Genomic DNA, 11,881 nt, shown 5'->3' with positions numbered 1-11,881 from the left:
ACCTTATCTTGTTTCTTTTGCATCTTATAGTCATAGCCTCTAAAATCTGCAGTTTTCTTTCTTTTTTCCTTTATTGGTCCATTTCCTCTTCTTGCTTGAACCTTGGGACCTAAATGTTAAGTAAGCACTTACAGGTATCTCCCTTATGTTTCCTTTGCCATTATATCGCATGGTTGCTAACTTCGAAAGAAGTGTGGTAGTCTCGACCTTTCCGTTTACTACGAAACGATCTGCTAATTGGCTGAGGAAAATCCTAACATCCTCTTCCACAGTTATTAAACCTTTAGTGGTGTTGGTATTGAAAGTCTCATGATACTCAAATACATGCGATTTGATTTATCTCACAGCTGAAATTCAACCTGCTCTATAATGCTAGCACTAGTACGATGAGATCTTATAAGACTCTCTGCCCAGACACTATACCCCGTTAGCGATCAGGACATACAACGGATCGATCGATCCAAATGATCATCTGGATAGGTTTAATAATGAAGTCATGCTGCACCAATATACAGATGGAGTGAAGTGTTGAGTCTTTCTCACTACCCTCTTCGGATTGGCGCAGCGCTGGTTCTGAAGATTACCGGACAGCTCAATACAGAGCTTCAAAGACTTCCGAACCATGTTCCAGCACCATTTCGCCAGCAGCCGACGCTATCAAAAGACGAGTATCAACCTCTTTGCCCTAAAGCAAGGGCCCAAGAAAGCGCTTCGAGCGTACATACAACGTTTCAATCCATAGTGTATCCATGGACATCCCTTTTGCCTTTTAATTTATATAAAAGATCAGCCTTTTATATTTGTCGAAGATGGCTCATATTTAGTTGACACGGGGAATGATTGAGTTAAGAGGCATGGCTAGGCCATGTCAGCCGCTGAGGGTATGAGGCACGATGGTGTTGTGAAGCACAGTTAGGCCGTGTCAAGCTCTGTGAGTTTTGACGAGCGCTTCGGAGAAGGTCTTCTCATGGTCATGCTGCAACACGCGACCAAGCTGTGTTGCAGGCACGATTGTGCCACCGAACATGGCTTAGCCGTGTTTGAGTTTGAGGAAATGAACACGCTCGTGTCACAGGCATGCCTAGGGACATGGCTTGGCCATGCCCCGTACTAGAAGCGTCGAGAGTTGCGAGATTTATCGTATTGTTGTACCTTGATTCGATCCTAAGATCCGTAATAAACAAACTGACACACCGTACTTGAGTTTTAGATATAGAATCATTATAAATCTAAACCTAATTCTAATTAAGAGTTATTGATTAGTTTATGAAGTAGGCATATCACTAAATCATAGTAAAATTTCTCTTCGTCTTCTTTGCTCTCTCGATTCTTCTTCTTCTTCTTTGATTTCTACGAATCTTCGATTTCTCCTTTTTACGATTCTTAGCTATTATTTGCTCTCTTGACTCTTCTTCTTTACTTCTTTTTATGATTCTTTGCTATTATTATGGCATGGGGTGTTATCATATTAGATCATAAGTTCAAAACTCGATGTATCCAATCATGTATTCCCTATATTTTAACCACTATACTAATGGCCAGTAACTAGTAACTACTCATGATTTATCTCCTCCGTATTGACTTAGGAACAAGTTGGCGGGGGTACTAAGGCAACTGAATCACCTTTTGTCACATTTGCTATTATTGTGGTGCGATGTCAACCATATTAATTTAACGGTAAATTGCCCTGACATCCCCATGCGAAGTTTCAACTTTATCATTAGTCCCAATGTCTTTCAACTCACTAATTCAATATCTATGCATAATCTTATACAATTATACCTAATTAAACTGTATATATACTTGATTTTAAATATTTTGTATCTAATAAAATAGATTATATATATATATATATATATATATATATATATATGTATGTATAATGCTCAATTGGATAAAAAATATGTTAAATTTTAGTTCAAAGATGCTGAATTTAAGAAGAATTATATCTCATTATGGATTTTTTTATTTATATTTTATCATGTATCTAAAAAATATATGCATAGGAATGATGCTTAATTTAGGAGAAATTATATTTCATTATGAACTTCTTACACTTATATTTTATCATGTATCTAAAAATTATATGTATAGATAGTGTACTAAATTTGAATTTAAATGATTCTAAATTTAAAAATGAATTATACCTCATTCTAAATAAATGATACCTATTTTTTAACTTTTGTGCCAATATTTTATAATCCTTGAAATATGCGTATAAATAATAAATTAGATGATTTAGTATAAATTAAGAAGTTAAAAATAAATATTCTCTGATAATGGCAAAATTAACATTTTGCATGGAAATTGTAAGACAATTTACCCTTAATCTGATGTATATCTCAATTTGGCCTCGAGAGAATTCTTGTTCAGTATCTTTGAAATTCGCACTATTTATCGTTTCAAAACAAAATCCAAATATTTGCTTTTGAAACAACGGTCAGACAAAATATAAAAGCTTCTGCATACAGCAACTTGCAGAAAAATGTTATACATGTTTATTATTTATGTATTTTGTCATTAATGACTACATCCGTTGATGGAGAGGTGAGCTGCCTCCTAATTATTTAACTATTAATTCTGCAAAATTATTAAGTGGTTTGTATTTTGTTTTGTGCAGCTTCTGGAGCCTTTCCCCACTTCCCTTCATCGACCGCAACAAGTAGAAAAAAAAAAGGTTTGGTCGGTGACTTAAAATCAAAATTAAATTAATCTTTCGTGGACGACCACCAATTTTGATATTTCATAAGTTTGACATTCAAAGAGAAATAACTCTGGAAATTCAACCAATAAGCTGTTCTCAATTATAAATTCGATTTACACGACAAGCAAAAACAGAAGTTGAAATTGTGGTTTGTGCTAATTAATCTCTTCGTCCCGCGTAGATAGCACTCCCCGTCCGCCACGTGTCTCAATTATTTCCAGTACTTTTGTTATCATATTTCCATGACAACGAGATTACCTTCCTAACTTCTGTATTAGGATCCGATGTCATCATTCAAACACAAAGTGTTTTGTCATTCTGAACCAATGTCTACACATGCTAATACATGGCACCTGTAAGTTTACCATTGGAAGCCAACGTGGTTGGTACTGTAGAGACAACAGCATGGGTTCGACACTGTCGGCCGCGATTTCAGAAACGCCAAACCAGGTATTGCCTTCTGACGGAAGAAGTCAGTCATCCAATACGCCACGTGTCCGGAGCCGTCCACGCTGACATTGGATCCTGTCGCTAGCCTAAAATATTTGTCGGCTCTACGGACACGTGTCCGTCTTCTTGTGATATCAGTGAGGTCGAGGCGCATGCTCCTACTTCGTCGACCGACACGTGTTTTTCCGCAGCCTCTTGCCTTATGCGTATATATATATATGAATCTCGAATGGCGAAGGGGGCTATTAGATTTGGAGAGCAGATCCTAGATTTGTTGATTCTAAGTCAATTTCAGCATCGCGATGTCAAATGCGACTACAGGCAGCCGTAAGATCTTCAGCCTTCCGGCGGTGACTCCCAGCACCTCCGTCAATTCCGTGTCTCTCATCCACGTTCTTTCCCTGCTCGCCGACGACGTCCTCGCCCTCCGCGGCGCCGCCTTCCCCGTACACCGCAAGTACGCCCGCGAGGCGCTCCGCCAGGTCGTCGTGATCCGCGAGTTCCTTGCCGACGTTGTCGCCGAGGCCCTCCCTGCCTCCGCCTTTGTCGGGCTAGCGGAGCTCCACGTCGCGCTGCAGAAGCTCGGGCATCTCCTTCGCGACCTCGCCCGCCCTGGTGCCCGTCTCTGGGTGCTGGTTAACTCGGATCGGGTGTCGAACAACTTCAGAGCGCTGTTCAGATCCGTGGCCACCGCCCTCGAAGTCCTTCCTCTCGGCGCCGCATCGCCGGAAGTGATGGAGCTGGTTCAACTCGTGGCCGAGCAAGCGTGGAAGGCGGAGGGCGGGACCTTGCCGTCCGACGCGCTCGCCGCGCGGATTGTGTGGTCCGCGCTCGCCCTTTTCGAGAACGGCATTGAGCCCGATCCGATCGATCTCAATGATCTCATGGAACACTTGCAAATCAGAAGCTGGTCGGATTGCAGTGAGGAGATCACCTTCCTCGAGGACTTATTCTTCGATTGCGAAGAAAATGAAGCAGCTTCAATAGGTAGCTTGGAGGCGCTCATGGCCTACTGCCGAGCAACTTTATTCGACGCCGACGACCACAATAAGAGAACCGGTGGAAACCAATTCAAGGCTCTACATCGACCAGTGAATCATGTGAACTTGGACGACCTCCGGTGCCCCATCTCTCTGGAGCTCATGCTCGACCCCGTGACGATCGCCACGGGGCAGACCTACGACCGCGCCTCCATATCCAAGTGGCTCAAGTCCGGCTGCCTTACCTGCCCCGTCACCGGCAAGAAGCTCACCGACACCACTTTTGTCTCCAATTACGCCGTCCAGCATTTGGTCGAACAGCTCTGCGCCAGCAAGAACCTCTCCTTCCCCGAACCCAATTCAAAGCAAAAGCGTGATGGGAGCAAAACTGCGACGCCGCCGAGCTCTGCCGCGGCTGGTGCAATGAAGATGGCGGCGGCATTCCTCGTCCGCAAGCTCGCGTTCCCGACGAGCCTGGAACAGAGGAGGGCCGCGTTCGAGGTCAGGAGGCTATCGAAATCCAACGTGTTCAACAGGGCTTGTTTGGTGGAGGCCGGCGCTGTGCCGTGGCTCCTCCATCTCTCCTCCTCGATGGACTCGTCAACGCAGGACAACGCGATGGCGGCGCTGCTGAATCTCTCGAAGCACCCAAGCGGCGCAAGGGCAATCGTCGAGGTCGGTGGACTCGGCCTCGTTGTGGACGTCATCAGACTAACTTTCAAGGTGGAGGCGCAGCAGAACGCCGTGGCCATCCTATTCTACCTCTCGTTGGTAGAGGAATACCGCGCCGCAATCGGGGATTTGCCAGAGGCGATTCCCTTGCTGGTGGAGTTGATGAGGGAAGGATCTTACCGTGGAAAGAAGAACGCCATCGTCACAATCTTCGGTCTCTCACTCTGTTCAAGCAACCAAGTAAAGATTTTGGAATCAGGGGCAGTCCCGGCGCTAATGGCTCTTCTCTCCGGCCAAGAAAAGGGGAACCTTGCTAACGACTCAATGGCGGTGCTCGCAAAGATCGCCGAGCATCCGGACGGAACGGCGAAGATCCTATGCTACGACGGGGCAATCTCTCGCCTAGTGGAGTTCTTCCGGTCTACGGGGACGTCGCGGTCGGGGAGGGAAAGCTGCGTATCGGCGTTGTTGTCGCTGTGCGTGAACGGCGGGGCGGAGGTGGTGGAATTGCTGCGGAGTATGCCGGTGGTGATGCCGCCGTTGTACTCACTGGTGACCGAGGGGTCGCCGCAGGCAGGGAAGAAGGCGAGATCGCTGCTCAACAGAATACACGAGGTGTGACGCCAATGGTTTTCACATTTTGGAGCATATATATTTTTGTTTTTCTTTAAATTAATCAGATTTAAATCACTGCTCGTATTTTAAAAGAGCTGTGAATTTGAGAGATTATATAATATTTATAAGTATATTAATTGTATAGATATTCTGTATTTATATACTTGATTGTAATTTGATGTATGATTTGAATGCAATAAAAGAGAAATTTTATGCATTTTCTCTTTAGTTTTGGCTACTTTTTAAAAGTATTTATTTTATTTCACTGAAAATAAAAATCAAAGAATAATTTATGGGAAAGAAGATCTTTCTCCCTCGATTAAAATGGAGCATCTTCTCTTCTCGCTAGGCATGCACGGCACATGATCTGTGAGGGCTTGAAATTAGGCCGACTCAACAATTAAATCAGGCCCAATAAGATTGACGTGGCGGTTTGTTTATTAGGGATCCTGCGATCGAATCGGGCTACACCAAGGCGAACCCCATGGAAGGAAGCGTCGGCGAGGAGCTTGCCGTGGGCTGCGTGCTTTCCCTCAGAACCACTCTCAACGACGAAATCGAAGGCCAAATCGTCGCCTACGATCGCCCCTCCAACATTCTCGTCATCCATATCCTCCTCCCGCCTTCATCTTTTACTTCTTCGAATTTGCTTTAGATTTGTATCCTTGACTGCTTGTTGGTGATGCGCACAAGAGGGAAGTTCTAAGGCGGGGGCTCGAAGGAACGTCCGGCTTCTTAAAGCCAACTATATCAAGGACTTCACGTTTCTGAAGAAGGCGGAGGATCCACTTGACGTCGACAAGTGCTTCATCGACCTCGCAGGCCTCCAGGCCAGGGAAGACGCCGCCTTGAGGTGCTATTTATTCCTCTTATATTTGTATTAATTTAGGTTCTTTTGTTTGAGTCTCTTCAACCTTTTGGTTGTCTGTCTGTTGAGGACTTAATTGTTCACAACGTCCAAAGCAAAATTTTGGACAAATTTTGTTAGGTAAATTTGTCAACGAATGAAGTTTTGTTTCCGGTTCAAGGTCATCGGTGTGCATTTTCTTAAGCATGATCTTCTGTGTGATGTGGCGCAGACAAGCAGAGATTGAAGCTGAGAGGATTGGAGTCGGGGTGACTAGTGAGGCACAGAGCATTTTTGATGCATTATCTAAGACGTAAGTAAAAAGTTTTTACTCATTCATCTCTTTAATTCCTGTATTTGCAAATTTGACTGTGAATGGATATCTAGACAGCATTTCATCAAAGAATGTCATAGGAGTAGGTTTTCAGACTAAGATTTGACGCCTGCTGGCCATTGGAACAATTCCATTTTCTTTTTAGTAGAAGTAAAACCTTGTTTTGCAATGTAAGCCATGATTATTGGTATAATGTTAAGAACCTCTAGCAATAGTGACCAAACATGGGTAGTATATTTAGAAGTTAATTGATTAATAAAACCGGGATAAACAGGGGAAGTAGGAGAACAGATGATTTAGAAGCTCACTTCTTAAACTTTTGACTCTCTCGGTCATTATGAGTTCATCTATTTATTTGTCTATGTCTTTGTCTTGTCTTTTAATGGTTTCTTTCTACTACCTTGAATTTAGTTTTTACTGGTTGACAAAGATTTATGCCACAACCAACTCTTGTATTTTTTTTTTGTGGCCACATAACCCATTTAAGCACTCTCAATCTGGTATTTAAGTTAAGGACTGGATCTAGGAGAACAAGACAAATCTGGAGCTTGGAGAACATGATGATTAAATCTAGGGTTAGTCGGTTGGATAACTAAGGTTTTACTGTCGCCTTCAAGTGAATCAATTGCTAAAAATATACTTTTTTTATTTCTAGTGAACTGTCTAGGCTGCCTGCACCCTAAGTGAACTAGGGTTTTACTGTTCTATTCAAGTAAACCAATTGCTAAAAAACTTCTGTTTTTCTAGGCTGCCTAGGTATGTCGTTTGAACTGTTCTTCAAAACAGACACAAAATAGTGAGTGCTTAAACAATAAATGAAGAGGTCTCTTTTCATTTCCTAGGCATAGACAGTCTTTAGAATAATGCTTTCTCAATAAATATGCAAATTGTTAGGAGGTGAATCTCTTTTTTATTTCTACTTGATTAATGGAATACCATCTCAAACTTTCAACTCTAAATCCTTTGCGGTGCTTCCAAAAGTGTTCCGGCATACATATTGTCATGTTCATCTGTCATCTTTTAGTAAGTTGAATCCTCACTTGTCTATTTTTGTTGGTAGTTCTTCTTGTTAAAATAATCAATGCGCTTTTATCCTCCAGGATAAAAAGCAATTGTCATTTTTATGTGCAATTTTTCCCCCATGGGACCTGATAATATTTTTTTTCCCTATCATGTTTCCTATTAATGCTGGTCTACAAGGGGAGATATATTGAAGTAATGATATTTCTCTAGTTAATATCGTAAGAGAGACAGAGTGAGTGCATGATGTTGATACCCTTCATATAATTGATGGTTACAGCCTTACAAGGGACAGATTGATTGATTTATGTTTTTCCAATTCATTTAGCTGATTGCCGTGAGGAGATTCTGCAGACACAACAATTCTTATAATTGATAGCCAGGAGGCATCAACATCCATGAGGCTTCTCTAGATGTTGGTGTTGAGAGGGCCTTTATGCATTCAAGATTCCCTTATCTTGAGTATTTTCTTTCAGTGGAGTTTTCTATATTTACATGCTAATTACCATGAAACTGATAGATATGACAAATGAGAGAAAATTTAAGCTAAGAATAAGACTTTGGATCTCAAACACTCTAGAAGGAGAACATTTTGTACCTAGCAAATGGGTGTACTTTAGAAGGAAAAGTGGATTTTGATGAAACATTTACCCCAGTTGCAAAAGCCAATTCTATAAGTCCCTGTTTCTTGTACAACCATCTTTAAGCTAAGAATCAGACTTTGGATCTCGAACACTCTAGAAGGAGAACATTTTGTATCTGGCAAATGGGTGTACTTTAGAAGGAAAAATGGGTTTTGATGAAACATTTACTCCAATTGCAAAAGCCAATTCTATAAGAGTTCCTGTTTCTTGTACAACCATGTTTAACCAGACACTAAAAGGAAATTAGATCCAAAGTAGGCATTTTCTTGGTGATTATATGAGGCAATTAGCATGGAAATTTCTGATGGATTTAATAGTGAAACAACAACCAGAAAAGTTTGTCATTTGAGACATGCATTATATGGGTCAAGAGTTGATCGATTTATGGAGATGTGAATTCCTAGCATCTACAAACATTTGATCACAGTTTTTCAAGCCTAATCAGGATACGATTGTTATCTTCAATTTATTATATGGATGATATCATTTGCAAAGGAAATGATAGAACAACAACCAAGTCTTATTTCACTAGGTGGGATTGGCTACGATCCTTCTACGCCATTGAGCTCTATCCCCTACTATATAATCATCTATACTTAAATAAATTTTATCTAATTAAGTTTTTTTTTGGTCAACCTTTTTCGCATTTGATGTGTGTATTTGTCATAGTTTTATATTGCGTAATTGAGCATTTATTGGTTGTTAGGTACATGTCCGTACCATCTTAAACATGTCTCTCGAAGTTTTTCCTCAATAGATGCAACTCCGACTTTCTCTCTTATGCTCTCATTTCTTATTTTGTCCATCCGCTTATGCCCACACATCTATCTTAACATCCTCATCTCTACAACTCTCATCTTCCGCTCATGTGCTCGAGTCATAGTTCAATATTCAGTATTGTATAACATAGGAAATCTAACTGACATGATGTAGAACTTTTCTTTAAATTTTAGAGGTAATTTACTTTCACATAAAACACCTGCACCATCCTATTTATATTCTATATTTGACATTTCTTTTAATCCCTCCATCATTTTATGAAAATAGTCTTAAATACTTAATGCTCTCAATTTCAAACAACTCGTCATCTCTTATCTTAACAATTGTCTTATTACGTATAATATTGCTACACTTAAATTTCATATATTGTCTTTACTCTACTAAACCTAAAACCTTTAACTTTTAGTTTTTTCTACCAAGATTCTAGTTTAACATTTACTTCTTCATGTGACTTATTTACCAAAACAATATCTACAAACAACATACACTATGGTATTGTGTCTTGAATGTGTGTTGTCTATGATTGAATGTGTCTTGTCTATGATTAGTGTAAAAAGATAGAGACTTAAAGTCGGTACTTGATGTAACCTATCTTTATTGGAAATGCTTCAGTCACTCTAGTCATTACATTCTCGTATATATCTTTAATTAGTTCAATATATGCTACGCTAACACTTCTCTTTTTTATAGTGTTGTAAATGGTGGTAGGCGGTGGCGGGGCAGTCAATGACCTCCTACTGCCTCGGCAACTGCCTAGGCGGTTGAATTTTTTTACTATTTTTATATACGTAATATTAAATAAATAAATAAATAAATATATATATATATATATATATATATATATATATATATATATATATATATATATATATATATATATAATATATCCCAACTATAGTTAGGAATTGATTAAAATTATTTACCTAAATTAATTTAATTAAACCATAATTTACAACTTACCCGCATATCCTGTTTCGGTCGAACGATGAGTTTGGCACATCACTAGGACCACGCGACGAATTCAGACTCGTCACCATGCCTGGGCGACACATCCAGGTCTGTCATTGGGTCCGAGCGACTCATTCACGCTTGTTGTCGGATTTGGGCGATGTGTTGGGCATGTCGCTGGTACTCGTTGTCGTGCCTAAGTGATGTGTACGCATCGCGATGGCACAGTGGTAGTTCCTGGCGCGACGGTGGCAGAAGAAGGTGAGTTACTGCCTAAAGCACCACCTTAGCTTGAGGCAGTGCGGTTGATGCCCGCCTCCCACCTAGGTGGCCTCCTTGATCGCCATTTAGAACAGTTTTTTTTAGAATTCTCCATATAATTTTTCTTGGATTTATCTTAAATTTTTTCTAAGTCAATGAATATTATTTGTAGATCTCGTTTTTGCTTTTGCTCTAATACTTTTCAATTAGTTGTCTGAGAAGATGTATAGCTTCTATTGTCAACCTTTATAAATCTAAATTGATTTCGGTCATCGTGATCTCCTTCCTTAATCCTCTTTCTATTACTCTTTTCTAAAGTTTTATAGTATGACTTATTAGTTTAATACCCATATAATTTGTATAATTTTATATGTTTTCCTTGTTTTTATATTAGGAAACTAGAGTATTTACCTTCCATTGTTCTCATATGATTTTTCGTTTTCAATATTGTGTTAATTAATTTTGTAAGTCATTTAATACCTTGTTTCTCTAGGCATTTTCATACCTTTATCATCCGAATATGATTTGGTCCAATGAATTTTTCATTTTGCATCCCATCCCATTTAAAGCCATTTTCAAAGGAAAGTTGATTTATCTTTTTACACTCGCCTTGATTTTGTTTCTGCTTTATGATAGGTAGGTACAATCATGCATGATCCTCACGAGGGTCGTATTGAAGCCACTTACACAATTTTGAGATATTGGAATAGTTGTCCGGGAAAAAGCCTTATTTTCTCTCAATATTATGGTTTGAATATAGAATGCTATTTTCTGATGCTAACTAACTGAGCAAGAATTTTTTTATTATTGTCCCTCTACCATTGGGTATTCGACCTTTGTTGGTGATAATTTGGTAACTTGGTGAAATGAGAAACTAGTAGTGCTTGCAAGTTCTAGTGGCATATTGTGGTTAAAATGTTTTTTTTTTTCTACTGAGGAAAAATTCCTTTCTAATTCATTGGATAAATAAGTTGAAATGAGAAATATGTTAGTTTCATTTTAATATGATTTCAGTATAGCTTATTTCCATTTATTTTTTCCTTCTTATCAAATCATTTACTGAATCAACTTTGGTTACATGTCAGGCTCCCTGTCCATTGGGATAAGACTGTTATTGTGGTTATGAATGAAGTTCGTGTTAGCAGCCCATACCTCCCCGAAAACGTCACTGGAGGAACACCAGCTGCCAATGATCGGGTGAAGAAAGTGGTATTTTTCTTACTTGGCCTTTGTGAAACCTTGGTGCTTTCGGAAAATATTTCTGTTGATCTTATCTCTTGTGTCTACCCTTATAGCTTGAGCTTGAAAGGAAAAGGTTACAAGCTCGCAATTCCAGCCAGGTCTGATTGCTTCAGCCTGTGTAGAGTTGGCTTCCTGAATCTGGTATCCTAGGTTTAAGACAATAGAAAAGAACTTGTTTATTCATCGTTGCGCTAAAAATGCACGTTCTGAGAAAAATTGCAAGCGCATAGTGTTTGTTTTACCTTGAAAAATTGTAAGCGCATAATACATTAAACCAAATAAACACTAGCAAGACTTCACTCCATTGTAACAATTCTCCTATGGTTCTGATTTTTGGATAACAAATCTACGTTTGAAATTGAGCCTTTATGTTTCATTTGTATC

The 11,881-nt window shown here is 39.8% G+C and overlaps 2 protein-coding genes across 2 annotated transcripts; both read left to right on the top strand.

The window, feature by feature from the left end:
• Positions 1-3,402: 3,402 nt before the first annotated feature.
• Positions 3,403-5,616, top strand: LOC122036845 (U-box domain-containing protein 18-like). Its single transcript, XM_042596261.1, has one exon. The coding sequence runs from the start codon at positions 3,457-3,459 to the stop codon at positions 5,425-5,427; it is 1,971 nt and encodes a 656-aa protein (XP_042452195.1). The 5' UTR covers positions 3,403-3,456; the 3' UTR covers positions 5,428-5,616.
• A 245-nt stretch (positions 5,617-5,861) lies between these two features.
• On the top strand, positions 5,862-11,866 carry LOC122036880 (protein LSM12 homolog). Its single transcript, XM_042596312.1, has 5 exons — positions 5,862-6,029; positions 6,112-6,274; positions 6,501-6,581; positions 11,341-11,464; positions 11,551-11,866. Exons 1-5 carry the CDS (start codon positions 5,906-5,908, stop codon positions 11,599-11,601), a joined length of 543 nt encoding a protein of 180 aa, XP_042452246.1. The 5' UTR covers positions 5,862-5,905; the 3' UTR covers positions 11,602-11,866.
• Positions 11,867-11,881: the final 15 nt, after the last annotated feature.

The sequence above is a fragment of the Zingiber officinale genome, unplaced genomic scaffold, assembly GCF_018446385.1.
Source record: "Zingiber officinale cultivar Zhangliang unplaced genomic scaffold, Zo_v1.1 ctg222, whole genome shotgun sequence".
NCBI lineage: Eukaryota > Viridiplantae > Streptophyta > Magnoliopsida > Zingiberales > Zingiberaceae > Zingiber > Zingiber officinale.
This window is presented reverse-complemented; position numbering and strand designations above follow the sequence as displayed.